Here is a 21,791-nt window from a genome sequence, read left to right as displayed (position 1 = left end):
ACATAACATACCCCCATATCATATCCTTCGAGAAAGAAATATCCATATATTCTTTCAAAAAAAACAATTAAAAAAAATCCATTACTTTTTTGACCTAAAAAATATCTACTTAATGTTAGCATTTATTTCAATACCAATACTTAGATTCCTTAATAAAAAAAAAAAAAAGAAAAAAAAAGACTTTTGAGTTTTTTTCTTTTAAAACAAACAATAAATCAAAGTCATAGTATTCATTCACATTCAAACCTTCACCTCGAAGCCATCACCAAACCAAACTCATAAACAATTGCTTCTCCCTCACACTTTCTCTCACGTTCGGTCGGTATTGCTATAAACCAAATCACAGTGTCGTTTTTAGTTAGTTAGTTAGTTACTTTTTCACACTCCTAATTTTCCTCTAATTATCTTAATCCATTAATTAACGATAACACTAATGGGGAACTGTTTCGTTAAGTCGGAGAAATTAACGGCGGAGATTGTACCTCGCGACGGCGCCAAAGTCTATCCAACCGTCCGTTTATACGGTTCACCAAAAAGCATTCTCGCAGCTTACATTCGTTTCGCGCTTCTTCACAAATCCGTTTCATTGGATTTCGTTCCCTCCGATGAAGCTCCGGCGAACGGTGTTCGGAGAGCCGACGTCGACGGAGATGTCACTCTTCAGGTTGGATCGGAAGTTGTTACCGGCTCACGCGAGACGTTGTTGCGGTTCATTGACGCGCGATTTCCGAGTCCGGTGGTTGTTGGTGGTGGTGGTACGGAGGAGGAAAAGGTGCCGGTGATGGTGACGATGATGAGGCTGCAGCATAAGAGTATGTTGTGGCATGTGGAGAGGGTTTTGAGGTGGGCGGAGGATCTTGTGACACGTGGAGGGAAGAAGGCTGTTGATCCTTCGATTGGAACGCCGAGGATGGAGATAAGGAAATTCGCTACGAGCTATTCGGCGTTGTTGGAAGTTATGATGGAACATGCTCGAATGGAAGAGACTGTTCTCTTTCCGTTCTTTGATATTGCTGATAGAGGTAACAAATTTTGTATAAATTGAGTATATGTTAACTTAATTCAGTATTTTAAAGAGTTTGTTTAATCCGAAACTCACTGAAATTGAGTAATTATTGATTCGAACTTGTGTCTCTGCAAGTCAAATTTATTATCTAAGTTGTATTTGCGAGCTATGAAGCACAGACACTGACAGAGACACACCTGCGAGACTGTGTATGTAATGTTTTTATTGGTTTTATTATTTTTCATCTTCTTAGTTTTGAGAAGGATTTGCAAATTGATTTTGGTGAAAAGTGAGAATGTGAAGTAGAAGATAGAAGTGATGTTAAATTAGTGTTTTTGTGTTAAGGAAAGTATTTTATTATGGTATGCTTTGAGAAAGTAAGTTTACTTGCCTTTGAAGTAATGTTTTTTGGGGGAAAATTACAGGGCTCACTAAAGCTGCAAAGGAGGAACATGCTAGGGACTTGCCTCTCATGAATGGCATCAAAGAAATTATTAAATCGGTTGGTGTTTTGGACTCGGGGAGCCCGGATTCTCGAGAGGCCTTGAACAATCTTTCTGCCCGCCTCAAGTTATTGCAAGTAAGTTCAGCTTGTAGGGATCATAATAAATTATCGACGATAAAATAACTAATTGTTTGTTTTTGAAGAGCTTCATGCACTCATTGTTTGTTTTTGAAATTGTAAATGTTAGTTGTTATTTTTTGCATCTCTTTGATTTGATTCATAGTTTTTGAAAAATAAGTTTACTAGCATTTTTGTAGTTCATTACTTCATTTGTGATGCTGTGATTTTTATTTCAATTTTTAATCCGGGCCTTGACATCTCTGGTAATTTGTCATCAGGGGCAAACTAAACAACATTTTAAGGAAGAGGAAGTGGAATTACTTCCATTAATGGAGGCATTGGAGTTAAGCAAAGAGCAAGAGGAGAATGCATTAGATCAATGCTTTGATGTGATGCTTGAAACACATGGTCGATTACTAAAGTTTTTTCTTGAAGGGCTTCAACCTCGTGATGCTATGAAGTATTTGGATTTTATTAGCATGTGTAGGAACAAAGAGAAAATGGAATCAATGCTCATGATGATACTTAAGTGAAAACCTTAGTTGTAAGTTCAATCATTATACACATGGGTGAGCTGTGAAGCTTGCTTTGTCTATAGATGTAAAATGGTTTTTGTGTTTTGGTCTGTTTTTCTAGAGGAAGCACCCAACACTGCACATGTGTAGACTTTCATACTTTAGCTTTTGTTGTGGTCCGATGCATTCTTCTTGAACCTCCTATCTATGTAGCACCCGATACGACACTTTACAAAAATAAGTCGAGTGTCCAACACAACATATACACAAATTTCATTATCTAATCGTAAATTATTACATGTCAAACGTGTTTGTGTTATTGTCGTGACCCGTAAGTCATAGGTACGACCCTTTTAATTAGGAAAAAAATAAAGAAGTAAGGATAGCATTTGAAAAATAGGGCATTTTCTTTTTCTCCTTTTTTCTTTTTCTTTTCCTCTTGATAGGTTAGATAAGGTTGTCATGAATATATTCCTATGTACTGTATTATTCTATTCAAAAGTACTTCAAATATACCATAGTTTCCTAAATTGTTTGTGTTGGGTTGGTTATAGGAGAATTCGTTGGATTTTCTTAGTTATGTCTACCAGCTAATAGCTCTAGCTCATATGGTGTTTGTTCGCTTTCAAGATTTTATCACTTCATTTCTAAATATTAGTTCTTAAGTCAATTTCCTTGGTACCTAAGAATAAAGTATCTTATTGAATCTATCATCTCTCATTTGGAATTCTAAAGCCTTTGTATTAAATATTTTTTTAAAGTAAAATCAATATTCAACTTATTCAGAAATAGAATTATAAGGTAAGCAAGTATTAAGTTGTATTGATATTCCTTTTTACATGATAAAGTCAATTCTTTTTGAAATTATATTTATTGATTTAAGGGATACAACATTGCTATGCATATACTTTTCGACTAAAAGATCTACAGTTTCTATCTAAAAGATCTACCGCTTCTAAAGTTAGGAAATAAAAATAAAATAAACAAATCACGTGAAATCATATGATTGGAAGAACACTTTCATTTTAATTAAAACAATTTTATATGTTTGACGACCAAATGAAGCGGCTTTGAAAATTACCGGTCTCGACCACTTTAATTGAAGCAATTTTATAAAATTACCGGTCTCGACCACTTTAATTGAAGCAATTTTATATGTATGACGACCACTTAAAGCGGCTTTGAAAATTATTGGTATCGACTCTAAAACTGCATGAGATTTTGTCGCTCATATGAGACTCGTAAGATCATTATTGTTATCATTCTCTACAACTTTTTTTCCAACATGTAACATTGCCAATACGTCACTTCCACCTTCCATTATCTTTCCATCTTCTCACTTTAATCATTCTTCACATTACTTTTCTAATTTCTGCTACTATTGCCATTGTATATCTACAATCCACCACTTATATGTTAAACATCTCACCACCATTATTATCAATTTTATCATCCACTACTTCTCTTGTCACCTCATTATTGTTACCTACACTTCACTCATATTTGATCACTATCTACCATAGAAGAAGCTTCACTATCACTAGCACCATTTTAACTACTAATTAACTACCCCTTTAGCTTTCATTGCTACCAAACACTCACCTATATTATTTGTAAAACTCTTCAAATTGATTGTTACATTTTCATCAAATAATGTAACAGGTCAAGTAATTTTCTCACTTCTTTTTCGAGCTTATTGTCCATTGCTGGAATATAGCTAGGAAAGTATTATAGTGGTGCATAAAACAATGAACAATTTTAAATTAGAACTTCAACTAACAAACAAATTAAAATATCATATATGCTGGATATTTATCAACAAATAAATAATATTTTTATTATAATTCTTTGTTGAAATTAAAATATCATATATGCTAGATATTTATCAACAAATAAATAATATTTTCTATTATAATTTTTATTGAAAACCAAAAACTGGAAAAAATATATTGAATAATAATAGAATATATTATTATTACGAGAAAAAGTTTCATACACTGACAGTGTAAAATAATTTTACACTGTCAACCAATCACAACCTTGTATAAGAATAAATCACACTTTAATTAAAAAATTCTTGTAATGACAAGACACTTTATTAGTTTTTTATTGGATGAGAGTGTAAAATAATTTTACACTGTCACTGCATATAAATTAAACTCTATTATTACACCAATGTAAGTTAATTATAGCAATCTATCATATAAAAAAAACTAACTACTCTAGAATTTTACCGTGCTGTGTCACAAGCTCTCCACGTGGATGTCTTAACAAGCTTCCATTCCTTTTGCTTCTTCTGCCAAGCATCTTTGCCACGTTTTCTAATTTTTGAATTGCCTTCACTCTCTTGCTACATCATCTCTTTCTCTTTCTTCTTCTTCTTCTTCTTCTTCTTCATCTCTTTCTCTTTGTTGTTGTTGTTGTTGTTGTTGTTGCAGATTTCGATAAAATTAGATTTGACATCGCCTCAAACCTACTATAACTTGTCGGAATCGTCTTCGAATTAGCTGGACATACTTGGGTGCTGCACTGAGAATACATGCTTAGTAGAAGAATGAAAGATTGAAGAACGCAGTCGTGCTATTCAAAAAGAGACTTAAAAGTCTTCAAGCTCAGTTCCCTACTCCTCTCCAGTCATCTTCCATTGTCGAGAAAAAAGTAACTATCAATATTGGTAATTTAGGGTTTGATGTGGATTTATGATTCCGATGTTTAATTCGACAATAATTCATTTTGTGATCTCCTTCAATATTCTCTCTGTCGATGAAACCAATATTTTTTTAGTTTTTGTTTTAATTTTGATGTTTCAAATTCAAACAGCTCAAACTACCACATATCCATCTCACTATATCCAATACAAAATAATCTCTGGTGGTGATGGATGTCAAAGAACCTTATGTTTGCAAAGGATATGATGGTTGTTAGCGAGATACACGGTGGCGGTTGTTGTATTTCTCTCTTCTATTTTATTTCTACCGGTGGTGTTCACTCTATATGTGGAGGTTTGAATGCGGCGTCATGGAAGTGAGTTAAAGAGGGATTTACCATCGGTTCTGTCTCGCTGAGCTGTTCAAACCATTGGCGTGTCAATACCACCAGTTTGGTTTCACCGTACCCATTGAAGAAGTTTATCAAGTATGTTCAATTGCAATTTGTCGGTTTGTTACAATTCACCCACTTCCGTCTGGAGAGTTCATATCTAAAAGGGTTACTATTATTTTCCTCTATGGCGAGGTTCTTATTCTTATTGTTTCTGGGATTTCTTATATCATGTATAACGTGTCTTAAGCTACTTGTGGATCAAGATGGTGAGATTTTGCAACAAATGCTTTCTAAGATACATTGCTTTCTAGAGGTTTTGAGTTTTGGAATTTTGGATTTAACTACTAAATTATTGTTTTATGTAAGAGGCTTCATTTTCTTCAACCTTATCTCTTACAAGTTGGCAGATGCAGTCCTTGGCGGTGTTGACCACATTTGTATTGTAAAAGGCTTCATTTTCTTCAACCTTATGTCTTACATGGCATAATCGATCAAGTTCTGATGACTATGTTATGTTTTTCTATACAGAAACCCGGTGCTAAAGTCCTTTACCTTGGAGCTGCTTCAGGAACAACTATCTCTCATGTGTTTGATATTGTTGGTCCAGTGAGTATTAATAAATGCAATATAGTCGTTATATTTGTGTATATTTTAGTGACATTTATCAATTCTTTTGTTAATATCCTTTGAATAATCCCTCACTTTGTGTATAAATATGTATAAATTGTGTTTAATTGAGTTTTTGTGTATATAATATACCATTTGATAGTTTTTATGTCTTTGTGTAAGTATTCATGTATGGTTGGAGCATTGAGTAATAAAGGCCAAAGGCTAAGCTTCAAGAATGCAATTTTTAGCAATTCATCAAATAATAAGGCTCAAAACAAAGATGAGAAAAATCATCAATTTGGTTTCTCTTTAGGCATTGTTAGATAGATCATTGAATAAAATTTCCAACTCTTCAAACCACGCGTAAATCGGAGTTACGCTTCTCAAGTTATGGCCGAAACAAGATCTAAAGTTGCAGTAGAGTGGATTTAGCGGGCTTTGTTCCGCTAAGCGGGATCAGCTGGAAAGAATTGTGTATTATGGGCAAATAAACATATTTTTTAGGTAGGGTTTTGGGGTATTTGTTTCCAACTCCATCAACCTTCATTTTTTGGTCTAGCCAACTTAGAAAACAACAATGGAGTTTGCATCTTGAAGATCTAAGGTCGAATTTCTCATCGATTAATGTTGACAAACCAATAAATGTTTGGTTCCTCTTCTTCTCTTCTCTTTGTAATCTCTATTTGTTGGAGTATGTATGTAACTTTACCTTGATTATATGTATATTTATTGCTCATGGTATTGTGTAAAATCTAGTTTACAAATCAATATTGATGTTTATCCTTGTTTTTGCTTTGTGCTTGGATTTGAGTTATTTTAGACATAAACTTCTAAAAAATTATTCTTGGATGAATATTTGCTAGGTCCTAGACTCAAGAGATAGATTTGATCTTAGTATTCACTTTGGGTATCATCTCTTAATTCCTCCGTGTTGATTGAGTTGCGTGAGACATCGCCAACGAGATCAAAACTGTTGATATCTCACTTTATGTATGTTCTTGCAACTTTTGGTTTTAAAGCATCATGTATGTCGTTGGATTTTATTTCATGTACTTACATATTCATATTGAGTATTTCCCTTGGTTTTCAAAGCTCGCAATAGCGGACATCCCGCTATAACATTTAGGGGATCCGGCGCGTATTCAATATTAACAACCTAGATACAATTCAACCATTAAGATAGAATACCTAATAACTTAATTAATTAATAAATTAATATGTATAAACTATGATAACTCAAAAGCCATTATACATGGTTATTTTGAAAAAATCAAATAGAACAATGAAATTTGTTGTTAAGTATTTACCTCAAGAAAATGACTTTTCATATGTTGCATCAAATAAGCATGTTTTTTGAAACTATCACCGCACTCCTCACATATAATAGCTTTCCATGCACCCTCTACTTTAAGTTTTGATTCAACTTATGCTTGCTCCACCTCCTAAAATATGCATAGAGAATGGTCAACAACAATCCAATATACAAGCATAATTAATCACACATATTAAATATTTTAAAAATAAAATATTAGAAGTTAATAAAATATGACAAAAAAATTAGAATTAAAGTATCATGTATTCAATGTAAATGGATAATTGTAGGCATTACAGTTAAGAATATGAAATCACAAACCTTAAATTCACATTTAAACGGTTTTGATGAAGTGCTTGTTTCGTGTGTATGGATATGCCAATTCATGATCTTCTTCAATTGCTAAGTCCCAGAGGTGTTACATGTCACATTTTGATGGCATGACTTAACATGAGCCTTAAGGCACTCGGTATTTGTTATTATTTTCATGCGACTTGGCTCTAAGCAGATCACGTCGACTATCTCCTACTTAGCTGCATAATAAATGACAATACTACAAACATTCCATGAAAACCCATAACGTAAATATAAACGTGTTTCTCTAAATTTATATCGCACTAATATAATAATTCTCTCGAGGGATATTATACTACACTCCATGACCAAATTTCAGGTGTGCTCTCTTATGTGAAACTGCACCATGTGGTCACTTATCTCTAGTGATATTGTGCCTTATCTAGTATAATACTTATCTCTATTTGATATTGCATCATACCAATCCTATAGGTTAGTTACTTCTCTAACACCGATTAGGTTTTTAATTCCTTACATATATGGTAACATAATAACCTCCACGATAAAATTACTAACATATAGTTTCTCCACTCGCTAGCCTAGGTTACTCCTTAAGACTACTATTTTTAGCACGAGTCAGAATCGCTGATGATTCATCATCTATGAATTTCATTTAATAAAATATCAATGTTCATGTCTTCAAGTTTTTGTTAAGATTAATGATTTTTACCTGAATTTCTACAAGGATTATGAAGTAGGAGTTTGCAAAGGCAATGCTAACAAAAATCGTGAAGCTTGTCCAAACTTTGAGTCAGTGGCACGTCTATACCAGTTATGCATCATTTAATGCCTATGTTTTAATATCATGTCCAATTCAAATAAAAATCATTCCATGAACTCTATTGATTCAAAAGTTGCAAAAGAAAGGAAAAATGTATTAGAGCATTCATACCTACAACTTTACTCACACCAAGGGCTTTGGTGTGAATAAAGTTGTTGGTATGAATGATCTGCTACATTTTCTTTTCTTTTACAACTTTAATTCATTAGAGTACATGGACTGATTTTGATTTTAATTTTACATGTTATTAAAAAATAGAGGCATCAAAGGAAGCATAATTGGTATAGCTATGTTATTGATTCAAAAGTTTGGGAACTTTCACAATTTTGGGTAACATTGCCTATGCAAATTTACTTTGTAGAAATTCAGGTAAAATTAATTAATATTAAAAAAAATTCAATGATGTTGTGAATTTTTATGTTGATGTCTAATGTTGATAAATTATATAAAATTTGATTTTATATGATACAATGCCTACTTAATAACTTACATGTTCTTATTAATTATTTTATACTATTACATATTTTCAAAACTCACTCCTTCGTGTTTAACAATTTGGGAACATTATGTGTTTTCTACTATGTTTATCTCTATTTATTTGTTTTTCTATATTTCTCTTTTATTAGCAACATTGGTTAAGTCCATTTGAGTACAATTATAGTTTGATTTTTTATGGCAACTCATATTGATGGTGTTGTTGAAATTTATGTATGTTCTTACAACTTTTGGTTTTAATGCATCTTGTATGTCATTGGATTTTATTTCATGTACTTACATATTCATATTGAGTATTTCCCTTTGTCATACCCCAAAATTTGCCCATATCATTTCACCTTCAAGGGCTCAAGGCTCAAGGGTTCTTCTCAAGCAACAATCTCCTAATCGAGGATCTCAAAATTAGGGTTTGCAGTTTACCAAAGGATTTTTGAATCTCCACGGCCTCAAATGGGTCTCAAGGTCTCTCATATGTCTCAATGTATCTCCATGACGATTATTAAGCTTTAATCCCAAGGATTTCCCACTCAATGGCTCAGATGACCAATAATCAGCTGTGTTGACCTAAAAGTCAACTATAGTAAAAATACAGTCAAACTTCAAGATTTTTGGTCAACATCAAGTATGTGAGGTCATATCCATCATTTGATCGAAGGTTGATCATGATCCATTAATAAAAACTCAGAGATGAACAAATGCAAAGGTTCAAATTAGGGTTTTTCATAGGAAAAGTCAACTCAACTTTGACTGGCCATAACTTCTACATGGAGTATCAGAAATTCCTCACTCAAAGCCTATTCTGAAGGGAATTTTATTCTCTACAACTTTGTCTCTCACAAGCCAAGGCCAGAAATACTTCATTCAAGAGATATAGTCCAATACATTATAGGTCCTCCGAAAAGTAAACAAAGAACACCTTTCGGGTCAAAGCTCATAACTTGAGCTTGGAAGTTTCAACTGAGATGAAACCAAAAGGGTCATTTAGAGGACTCTTTGGGCTTTCTAAAAGTCCTAAAACATGGTCATATGGCAAAAATGGAGGGAGATATGCTTAGTCAAAGTTGGGCGATTTTGAAAGAGAAATATGAAGTAAATAAGGTTCAAAATGATTATTTTTGCAAATGGGCCTGACTTATTACAATCCAAACTTATTTCTCAAATATTCAAGAAGATCCAAAACCAATTCCATGATTAATTTATTTTATTTGATATTTTATTAGATTTTTTTTATTCATTAAAATATGTTTTTTATCAAATAATTGAAAAAAATATGAAAGGATTTGGTTATAATTTGGTTTCCAATCAAAATTACTCTCTAAATGACACATATTGAATGCAAAATTCGTGTAAAGAATGATTGGCATGAGATTGAGTTCAAAAAATCAATTTTAGAAAGATTTGGAATCATATTTGGACCAAGAATCATTCTATGGATTTATCAAGATTGTATCCATATTTGATACCCTAATTGAGTCCACTCTATACAATCCTTATTCACGAGGGGAGGAAGTTTGGCAAACAAAACTCTGTTGTGAGGCACAAAAAAACCGTGAAACAAAGAGGGGAAGGGAGAAGAGTTGCAATCGGATTCAGGCCAAACAAGACGTTAATATTGATTCCTGGATGCTTCTTGAGTGAGAATTAACTTCCATAATCGACCAAAACGCTCTGGAACCTACTGCAATTTTCACGTTTTTTTCTCAAATATTCTTGAATTTAAATTTGTTCATGAACACAGTATAAATCATGTTTGAGGATATAATTGTATTCATAATCTTGTTTGCAAACTATCTGGGTTGTTTAATTTGGTTTTTGTTGCAGATTGGGGAATCCACCATTGCTAGGGTTTGAAAGCTTCAGATTGGGGTTTTGAATTCTAAGAAAAATTGGACCACGAGACCTGTACCATTGAGTTCGGGACATCATATACGTTTGAACTGGGTTATTGTTTGGTATATTTTTACACTGATTTGCAGGGTTGAATGATGGATGCATATGGCCATGGAAGAGAACCGTAGCCAAATCCCTTGTGTTTCCCAGAAAAACGCGAACGGAGAAGAAGCATCCCTGTGCGCGCTGCTGTTTGAGTTTGGAATCTTTATTTCGTTTTTTTATTTATTTCGATTGCTGATCATATAATTAACAACAAAGGGAATGAGGTGCAGTGGACAAGGGCAGGACGTGTTGGTTACTAGAGTGTCAGGGGTTCGAATCGTCCCCATGACACCTTTGATATTTTTACGTTTTTATGCAGCTTATAGATCCGGCGCGGCCCATCAATGCAAGACCTTGGTACGTCCTCAATCCTGCACCAACAAAGGGAATGAGGTGCAGTGGACAAGGGCAGCGCGTGTTGGTTACTAGAGTGTCAGGGGTTCGAATCGTCCCCATGACACCTTTGATATTTTTACGTTTTTATGCAGCTTATAGATCCGGCGCGGCCCATCAATGCAAGACCATGGTACGTCCTCAATCCTGCACCATACGGTCTCATCCTTACCAGATCCAGCGCACCAGGATGAAGGAGCATATCATGGACACCCAGCCTTGCTGTATTCAATCAAAACCCAGGTTTTTTATGTTTTTTATTATTTATTTAGTCATTTAGATTAAATGTTAATATAATTATATTTAATTTAGTTAATTAAGATTAGGATAGCATGATTAGGATAAAGAATATAATTATTTAGGATTTTCTCGATTATCTTCCCGATTATTCGATTTAATTATTTTTATCAAATTTTAATTGTTGATTATTATCACAAAAACCATACCCTAGAACGGTGATATAAGATATTAGGGTTTGCCCAATTCCATTAGTTTTTTAGCCGAAATCTTAGGATTTAATTTATTATTCGCTTCGATTAAATTTATTGATCGCGGTGGGTAATAATCGATTATAATTATTTAATTGAAATAATAAGTTATTTGGCTAAAGGGTTTCAACCATTTTATTGGTTGCGATGATTAGCCTATTTTTCCATTTAAATTCATTATTATTTATAATCGAATCAATCGATTACGAGGGATAATGATACAAATTAAATATTAAAATTTCTAAAAAAATACTATAATTCGTTATTAGTGATAATCCAATTAATTGATTAAAATTGGTAACGATACAATTATTAATCTGTTAACTATGGTAATCGAATCAATCGATCATTGCGGTTAATAGTACAAATTAAAATCAGGGTTGTACGCCCAAATCCTAAAACACTTCCCAAAATCTAAAATATTCAAAACACTTCAAATCAAACTACGGATTTTTATCCTTATTCAAAACTACGATAGGCCACTCAAAAAGCCTCCATAACCATACCAAATCAAATTCTAATTTTAAGGGCGTACAACCCTTCCCCGAACTACGTTGACTCTGATCCTCCATAAGGAGGTACGTAGGCACTTGGCAACAAGGCGAGTCCCCCTCTTCCAAACTCTAATCATGTTCAAATAATTAGCCTTTAACTCTATTTACTGTCTGTCATCTTTCTTTATCTTTTGCCACAAACCTTCATCTTTGCAATGTTAACCTTTAGGAAAGGGTTTTGGGTGCCTAACACCTTCCCTTAACCCGAATATAGTATCTTACCCTAAATCTCTTAATTGCATAGGTTTCCTATTTGCCTTGGTAGAATAGGTGGCGACTCTAAAAGCTTAATCTTTATTTTTTAGGCAGGTTGCTACACCCTTGTTTTTAAAGCTCGCAATAGCGGACATCCCGCTATAACATTTTGGGGATCTGGCGCGTATTCAATATTAACAACCTAGATACAATTCAACCATTAAGATAGAATCCCTAATAACTTAATTAATTAATAAATTAAAATGTATAAACCATGATAGCTCAAAAGCAATTATACACGGTTATTTAGAAAAAATCGAATAGAACAATGAAATTTGTTGTTAAGTAATTACCTCAAGAAAATAACTTTTCATATGTTGCATCAAATAAGCATGTTTATTGAAACTATCACCACACTCCTCACATATAATAGCTTTCCATACACCATCTGCTTTAAATTTTGATTTAACTTTTGCTTGCACCACCTCCTAAAATGTGCATAGAGAATGGTCAACAACAATCCAATATACAATACATAATTTGTCACGTATATTTAATTTTTAGAAAATTAAATATTCGAAGTTAATAAAATATGACACCAAAGAATTATAATTAAAGTAGCATGTATGCAATGTTAATGGATAATTGTAGGCACTTTACAATTGAGAATGTGAAGCCACAAACTTTAAATTCACATTTAAACGGTTCTGATGAAGTGCTTGTTTCGTGTGTATGGAGATGCCAATTCATGATTTTTTTCACTTGATAAGTTTCATAGGTGTCACATATCACATGTTGGTGGATGGAATTTACATGAGCCTTAAGGCACTCGGTATTTGTTAAATTTTTCATGTGACTTGGCTCTAAGAAGACCACGTCAACTATCTCCTGCCATGGAAACCTTCCATGGAAACCCATAACGTAAATACAAACGTGTTTTTCTCAATTTATATTGCATTGATATACTTCTCTCGAGGGATATTATACTACACTCCATGACCCAATTTCAGGTGTGCTCTCTTATGTGAAACTGCACCATGTGGTCACTTATCTCTAATGATATTGTGCCTTATCTGGAATGATACTTATCTCTATTTGATATTGCATCATACCAATCCTATTGGTTAGTTACTTTTGTAACAGTGATTAAGTTTTTAATTCCTTACCTATATGGTAACATAATAACCTCCACGATAAAACCACTAACATCTAGTTTCTCCCCTCGTTGGCCTAGCTTACTCCTTAAGACTACCATTTTTAGCACGAGTCATAACCGCTGATGATTCATCATCTATGAATTTTATTTAATAAAATATCAATGTTAATGTCATTAGGTTTTTGTTAAGATTAATTATTTTTACCTGAATTTCTACGAGGATTATGAAGTAGGAGTGTGCAAAGGCAATGCTAATAAAAGTTCTAAAACTTGTCCAAACTTTGAGTCAGTGGCACGCATATACCAAGTATGCTTCATTTAATGCATATGTTTTAATAGCATGTCCAATTAAAATAAAATTCAATCAATGAACTCTATTGATTCAAAAGTTGCAAAAGAATAGAAAAATATATTAGAACATTCATCCCTACAACTTTACTCACACCAAGGGCTTTGGTGTGAATAAAGTTGTGGGTATGAATATTCTGCTACATTTTCTTTTCTTTTGCAATTTTGATTCATTAGAGTACATGAACTGATTTTGATTTGAATTTGAATTTTAAATGTTATTAAAAAATAGAGGCATTAAAGGAAGCATAATTGGTATAACTATGTTATTGATTCAAAAGTTTGGGAAGTTTCACTATTTTGGGTAACATTGCCTTTGCAAATTTACCTTGTAGAAATTTAGGTAAAATTAATTAATATTAATAAAAAATTCAATGATGTTGACAATTTTTATGTTGATGTCTAATGTTGATAAATTTTGTAAAATTTGATTTTATATGATACAATGCCTACTTGATAACTTACATGTTTTTATTAATTATCTTATACTATTACATGTTTTTAAAACTCACTCATTCGTGTTTAACAATTTGGGAACAATATTTGTTTTCTCCTATGTTTAGCTCTATTTGTTTATTTTGCTTTATTTCTCTTTTATTAGCAACATTGGTTAAGTCAATTTGAGTACATTTATAGTTCGATTTTTTATGGCAACTCATATTGATGGTGTTGTTGAAATTTATGTATTTTCTTGCAACTTTTGGTTTTAAGGCATCATGTATAACGTTGGATTTTTTTAAGTACTTATATATTCATATTGAGTATTTCCCTTGGTTTTCAAAGCTCACAATAGCAGACATCCCACTATAACATTTTGGGGATCCGACACGTATTCAATATTAACAACCTAGATACAATTCAACCATTAAGATAGAATCCCTAATAACTTAATTAATTAATAAATTAATATGTATAAACCATGATTACTCAAAAGTCAATATACAAGGTTATTTTAAAAAAATCAAATAGAACAATGAAATTTGTTGTTAAGTATTTACCTCAAGAAAATGACTTTTCATATGTTGCATCAAATAAGCATGTTTTTTTAAACTATCACCACACTCCTCACATATAATAGCTTTCCATGCACCCTCCGCTTTAAGTTTTGATTCAAATTTTGCTTGCTCCACCTCCTAAAATGTGCATAGAGAATGGTCAACAACAATCCAATATACAATACATAATTAATCACACATATTTAATTTTTAGAAAATTAATTATTCAAAGTTAATAAAATATGACACCAAAAAAATTAGAATTAAATTAGCATGTATGCAATGTTAATGGATAATTGTAGGCATTTTACAGTTGAGAATGTGAAGTCACAAACCTTTAATTCACATTTAAACGGTTCTGATGAAGTGCTTGTTTCGTGTGTATGGAGATGCCACTTCATGATCTTCTTCAGTTGGTTTGTCCCATAGGTGTCACAGGTCACATGTTGATGGCAGGACTTAACATGAGCTTTAAGGAACTCAATATGATGTTGGATTTATTTCTGATATTTATATATTCATATTAAGTATTTACGTTGGTTTTCAAATCTCACAATAGCGGACATCCCGCTATACCACTATAGCATTTTGGGGTCTGGCACTACGCACCTCTATTCGAGATTTACAACCTAGAACCATAGAGCAAAACAAAGGAGAAGACAATTGAAATGGATGATAAATATGAAGAAATAGATTAATAGGTGAAGAACTGTGTGATTTTAGAAGAACGATGGCTAGCTTGCTAATTTGCAGAGAAGAATGTCGAAGAAGTTGTGCGTGAATTTTTTGCAAAGATGTCTTTCTAAAACTCAAAAGCATGGGTGAAGAGGGAAATAGAAGAAAAAAATAGATAAACGATCTAAAGCAAACATTCCATAGAAAATTTTCTAATTCATAGAAAAAATAAAATAAAGAAAATATACCATGAGAATCTTCATACTTATCCATTGATATAAAAACCACAATACAAACTAACCAATGAAAATTATTGTTAAACAATTTCCTCAAGTGAATGACTTTGCATATGTGGCAACAAATAAACATGTATTAGCTTTCAATGCACCGTGTGCTTCAAGTTCACAAGCAACTTTTATTTTCTCCACCTCCTAAAATCCACAGAAAAAGGTTAACAACAATCCAACATACAATATATAATTAATCATACAATTAGCCAATTAAGGATTCGAGATGCTATTAAAACACAAAAACTAAAATTTGTTTCAATCGAGATTAGGAATTTGATGTGAGAGGTGATTAGTGTTAACACAGAGAAAGTAGTTATGATATGACTTCTCTATTAGAAACTGATTGGGCGAAGTTTATAGACTTGACAATAAAACTGAATACCTAGAAAATAGGAAACTGATTGACACACTAGCAGCACATGTGCGAAAAAATAGAAATTGAGAACAACCACAACTAATTAAAAAAAAACAATAGAAACAATCCTAAACTAAAAAATTAACTTATTCAATAATAACTAGTCGATTAACCCGTGCATTGCTCGGGTAGTCATTAAATAGAAATATTACTTCTATATTATTGTAATAATATTTTGAAAATTAAGATTTTTTAAATACATATAATCAAGGAATAAATACCTTAAAAACCCAAGATTTTTTTAAAATTTATATAATCAAGAAATAAAGAAATAAACACCTTGATAACTGGAGATTTTTTTTAAATAAACATAATTAACAATTGTATGAAATAAATTAAATAAAGATTAAATTAATATAAAATATATTTTATGATTAAAAGAAATATTAAGATGAGAAAAAATTACTTTAAAATTTAATGTTAGAAATTTAATTTGTAATCCCATACAAAGCATCTAAATCATCAATAGAATTACATTTTTTCTCTAAATCAAATAAAGGCAATTTGGCACAATTCTATATTTTTTATAAAAATTATTGTGTAATGGTCCAATATCTATATTATTATATAATAAAAATAATAATAAAAAACAATAAAATATATAAATATTAATGTAGCATATTCCATAACCCAAATTTCTCTAAAATATTTTACCAGAATGTAATCTTTCAAAATTTGTACCTACAAAAAAAAATAGAACTAAAAATTAATCAAGAATTGTAACATCCCAATTTCTCTAAGCATGGGAATAAAGGTTAGTTGGGAATGTAAAGACATAGTTAGTATTGGACCAAATGGCAAACGAGTAAATATTGCATGGTTGAAGGGTAATATGGCCATTCCACCTTAAGTATGAGTGACTTAAGGGATGTTTGGCTGCATAATTTCAGAATTTGAGTAGTAGAGAGGAAGAACTTGGGAGCAAGAGAGAAAAGGAAGAAGTCTTTATCATTATCTTCATTTTCGCAACTATGGTACAACCCTCACTAAACAGGTAGTAACTCTTCACTCGTAACTCCGATTGAGCTGATTCTGGTCTTGTTGGAAAGCTTACGAATTTCTCTACAATTTGCATATATGGATCGCCTCTTGCATATTCTTTATCATGGAGAAAAACATGTTTGAACATGGAGCATTATTGCTGGAAGTGGATAAGGGTGTGCTACGGATTTGGTGATGATGGAAGAGGAGCTATGGCCATGATGGGAGTTTTAATGCAGCAAGCTTGCCTTTCTAATCTCCATTTAAGTCAGGTGAGCTCCATTAGATAGAACTTGGGTAGGAATGAGGATTAATTACATGTTGAATGAGTTAGTGAGACCATGCCTGAATGTGTCAGTGTTTGGATGATTGTTGTTGCATGCTTGATCAATTAGTACAAAATGTGTTCATTTAATGTCCTTGCATGTCCTGGTATGTTGATACATGTTAGGGTTTGGTTGAGGTGGATTGGAATGCAAATAATGGCGGTTAGAACCCAAAATCCGTGTTCTGCACTGCCAGGTTCGCTACAGCGAACTCTGTGTTCGCTGCAGCGAATGCCTGCAGACTGCATAATTGTGTTTTCACTAAAACGACCATAACTTGAGTTCTACAACTCTAAACGGAGCGCCGTCAGAAGCGTTGGAAAGGTATTTCAGTGCTTTATGTGATATTGCTTAGATAACATGCTTTTGATGCAGAGATAAATTATGGCACATGATTAGGTGTTGCTTGGTATTAGAATAAGCACAATTAGCCTTGAGTTTATGTCAATAAGATGTTATCCTTGTGTTGAACTTAGACCAGGATGTTACCTTAACTATTAAGCTGTATAATGTTATTCTAAATTGAGTATTGAACCCTTGGTCGTATTTTAAGAGTTTAGACAGACTATAGAAATTCTGGTTTTTCCTTGAGTTGAGAACTTCGCTGTAGAGAACTTTGGCTCGCTGTAGCGAACTAATAGCGAATAAGTCAGGGAGTTGAGTTGATTTACTCGTTGGAGCTCGCTACTGCTCGTTGTAGCGAATCGTAGCTTCGCTGGCAGTTCGCGTAGCGAACTGGCCTGATGCAGAATTTATATTTTTCCCTATTGAGTGCAGCTTCGTTCCGTATTGGGAACCAAAAGCCTCTTGTTTTGGATTGAGAATTATCATGGAATTGTTTAAGTAAATATGTGTTTCTATGATGATTAAATGCATGATTACACTATAGTTATGACATTGATATGCATGTTTGATGAGTTATGAATCACATGTAATGTTATGTATGATTATGCATTATTTTCCGTTTGTTCCGGTTGAACATTCAGATGTGATTGCCTGTGTGATGGCTGATACCGTGCTGTGTGTTCTCAGTGATGTGTATATGGATTTTTGAGAATGATGTTATGTATGCTTGAATCGGAGTAAGCTTAAGCTACTAGGTGGTAAGTCCTGTTTATGGACTTAGTTCCATCATTACCGTTGCGATGTGCTTATGAGGACCTACGGGGCGTATCCCACTCGATGTTAACTCATATGTGTTCTCGGTATGTTTTGCACACCTGAGCTACCATTGCGATATGCTTGTGAGGGCCTACGGGGCGTATCCCACTCGACATTAACTTATCGGCGTGCTTGGTATGGTGGAGAAGTAATACCACGTAGGTAATTACTTTCGATTCACCTCTAGTGATGCCACGTAGGCAAGATCACTAGGCTTTCGCCCGGTGGGCTCATATTGTCAAGATGGCGTATTTACACTCGACGTTAACTCATCTGCATATGGACAGTGATGGGGTCGGACGCCACTTAGGCAATGTCACGGCTGTAACTCATCTCAGATGGATTGCATTTAGGAGGAGTATCTGATTAGTCTTGCGATGTGCTTGTGCAAGTCTCTTGATGCGATGTACGGGTGTAACTTACCGAGGGTGTGGTTTGGCAGCCTAGGTAGACAGGCAGATTCTACTCATGGATTCCTCATACACGAGTACAGGTCTGCATACTTGTTTGTGATGGCGATGAGCCTGTTGTTGTTTGTTGTTGTTGCCTCATTGGATAGTTATGGAATTTCTAATGATGGTGTACCCTTGTTTGTACTTGTACCTAGCCGTGAGGTAACCCGGATTCTCGGTGGATCCGTTTTATTGCATGTTCCCTGTAGAACCGAGAGAGCCCATAAGATAGGGGAACTCACTGAGATTTAGTAATCTCACCCCAATCCTCTTAATATTTTCAGGAACAGGTTAGAAGTAGACGGACTGCTTGAAGGATTGCTTTGAAGGCGGTGGATAAGCAGTTGGCAGGAAGACCTCGTCATGCGTTATTTTTCCGCTGTGCATTGTTGAAGACAAGCCGATTGTATGCATCTTAGTTGGAAACTTGAATTGTATATGATTTTAATTTCTTGTCTTTACCGCTTATGTATGTTTCTTGTACCATTTATATCATCACTACATATTATCTAGACATATATGTATGGGGTGTTACAAGAATAATAAAATAAAAAATAAAAAACAAAGAATTAAAATATTAAAGATTGAAACAATAATAATGAATTGAATATTAATCAAGAATAATAAAATAAAGGGATACATATATGTCACCCCCTGCCAATAGGGCGAGTTTTGGTTTTCCCCCTATTAGTTTTTTATTTATTTTTAAGATTCCCCCCTTATAAATCAGAGATTCCATTTCCACTCCACCCTAATCTCATGTTTTGCTGACAAGCCATGGAATAATCCTACTTGGCATTTGTTGACTTACTAAGTTGGATTTATTTATAATTAAATCAAGTTATATAAATTAGGGTTCACGTTGGTTGCATCGTCTTCATCTTCCCATTGCACTTGTACTGTTCATCCTTCTTGTTTTCTTCACCTCTTCAGCATCCACGATACTTATTCTTGTTCACTTACCATGTCTGCTAGAAAATCGATTGGAAGTAGCAGTACAAGCAATACATTTCCGGGTCCAAACCGTAACGCTGGGGTAATTTTGTTGTTGAATATCAAGATGATGTTTACCCTTATCTTCTTCCTTCTTCCCCCAGAATCGTGATAATATCTTTGTAATTTTTTTCTGCAGAATGAGAATAGCTGTGACCTGTTTCTATGGGACGATGAATACGATGACTCTGTAAATCAAAATTTTGCTAATTTTCAAGGGTTTTGCCAAATGTGTGATAAGACAAAAATGCATATAGAAACTGTTATGAAGAAATTAGAGAAAGCAAAAGTGAAGGTTGAAGCTGAGAGGAAGACAAATGTTATGCTGAAGATGGCACTTGTTATGTCTTGGTTGTTTTTTGCATTGATGTACAACTTAGTGTAATATTTTATGTAGGTTAAAGTTGATGTAATGTTTTCTATCAAAGAATTGGTTTGTTGTATTCATGTTGAAATAATGAAATTCTACCAGTTTCTTTCAAACAATTTGTAACTGCCAACATTATGCAATTGTCATTATTTCATAGTATGAAAAGTGTGCAATTGACATACAAAGTAATGCACCAAAATTGTGCAATTGTCATTACATCATAGCACCGAAAGTGTGCATTACAAAATAGTACCAAAAGTGTGCCTTACAAAATAACAGTTAAGTCAATAACTAAAGTTTGAAAATTGATTTCTTCTTAGCCTTTTTTTGGAGCCTTCCTTGCACTTTGAGATGCATTGGTTTCTTGGGTCAGAATTCCTTCTTCTTCTTCACTCAAACACAATTGCTGGTCTGGGTTTGCACTTGGTCCAATGATTGGTTTTTAAAACCATCTCAGTTTTATTCTCTCACTTTACCTCTTTCTCTTTGGTTTGGTTTCTTCTTTGACCTTAGCCATGCCCTTCTTCATTTTTGTTGCCACATTGTCTCACACAGGTTCAGTAATATCAGGTACAGTTGATAGTATTTCATTAGTGATGTCTCCAAATAAATCTGCACCAGAAGCACTAGTGCCACCTGCACTTGGAGTTGCACTTGGACCAGCTGCACTTGCACTAGTTCCACCTGCATTTGGAGTTGCACTTGCACCAGCTGCACCAGACCTCACCTTCTTCTGCAAATAACAATGAAACTAATAAACATTAGAGCCTACCAGAATTTTTCAGAACATAAATTATGGACAGTTTAGTTACCATACATTTCTCTTCAAAGCATTAGGATGCTGTTTTTTACTCTTGCATGACTTCACATTGTGTCCAATCTTATCACACTTAGTGCACCTATAGGATACACCAGACAACCTTCTTCTAGCACATTCCTCACCATTTTCCCTAATCCTCAGCTTTCTAGGTCCGCCAGACCCTTTTTTGTAGTTTAGAGGTAGAAGCTCTTCACTTTCAACCTCAGGCCACATTTCCTGTCCATTAATAGGGCTCACAACAAACCCATAACAGAGTTTGTATTTTTCCCTAGAGTAACATTCATCTACAAACAATTCTAGATTTTATTGTCTAAAACTCAGTTCTGCAACAACATGCCTACATGGAATGCCTACTAACTCCCAACAGTTACAAGTGCATGACCTTTTGGCTATATTAACAAAAAATTATTGTTTTTTATAAGAATGTGTGACTTGGAATTTTTCATCCATAGCCCAAGTGGTAACCAATGCCCACTCATAGATACTTCAATATCCAATCTCTTCATAGGAATTGGCATTATCTTGTGTGGCCATTTTTCAAGTTTCATGGCAGAGCTACTACACC

The 21,791-nt window shown here is 33.6% G+C and overlaps 1 protein-coding gene across 1 annotated transcript; it reads left to right on the top strand.

Moving 5' to 3' along the window:
• The first annotated feature begins 219 nt into the window (after positions 1–219).
• Positions 220–2,392, top strand: LOC131609750 (uncharacterized). Its single transcript, XM_058881545.1, has 3 exons — positions 220–1,022; positions 1,432–1,586; positions 1,850–2,392. Exons 1-3 carry the CDS (start codon positions 434–436, stop codon positions 2,102–2,104), a joined length of 999 nt encoding a protein of 332 aa, XP_058737528.1. The 5' UTR covers positions 220–433; the 3' UTR covers positions 2,105–2,392.
• The last annotated feature ends 19,399 nt before the right edge of the window (positions 2,393–21,791 follow it).

The sequence above is a fragment of the Vicia villosa genome, linkage group LG1 (assembly GCF_029867415.1).
Source record: "Vicia villosa cultivar HV-30 ecotype Madison, WI linkage group LG1, Vvil1.0, whole genome shotgun sequence".
Lineage (NCBI taxonomy): Eukaryota > Viridiplantae > Streptophyta > Magnoliopsida > Fabales > Fabaceae > Vicia > Vicia villosa.
Note: the sequence above shows the minus strand (reverse complement) of the source record. Positions and strands in the feature narration are given on the sequence as shown.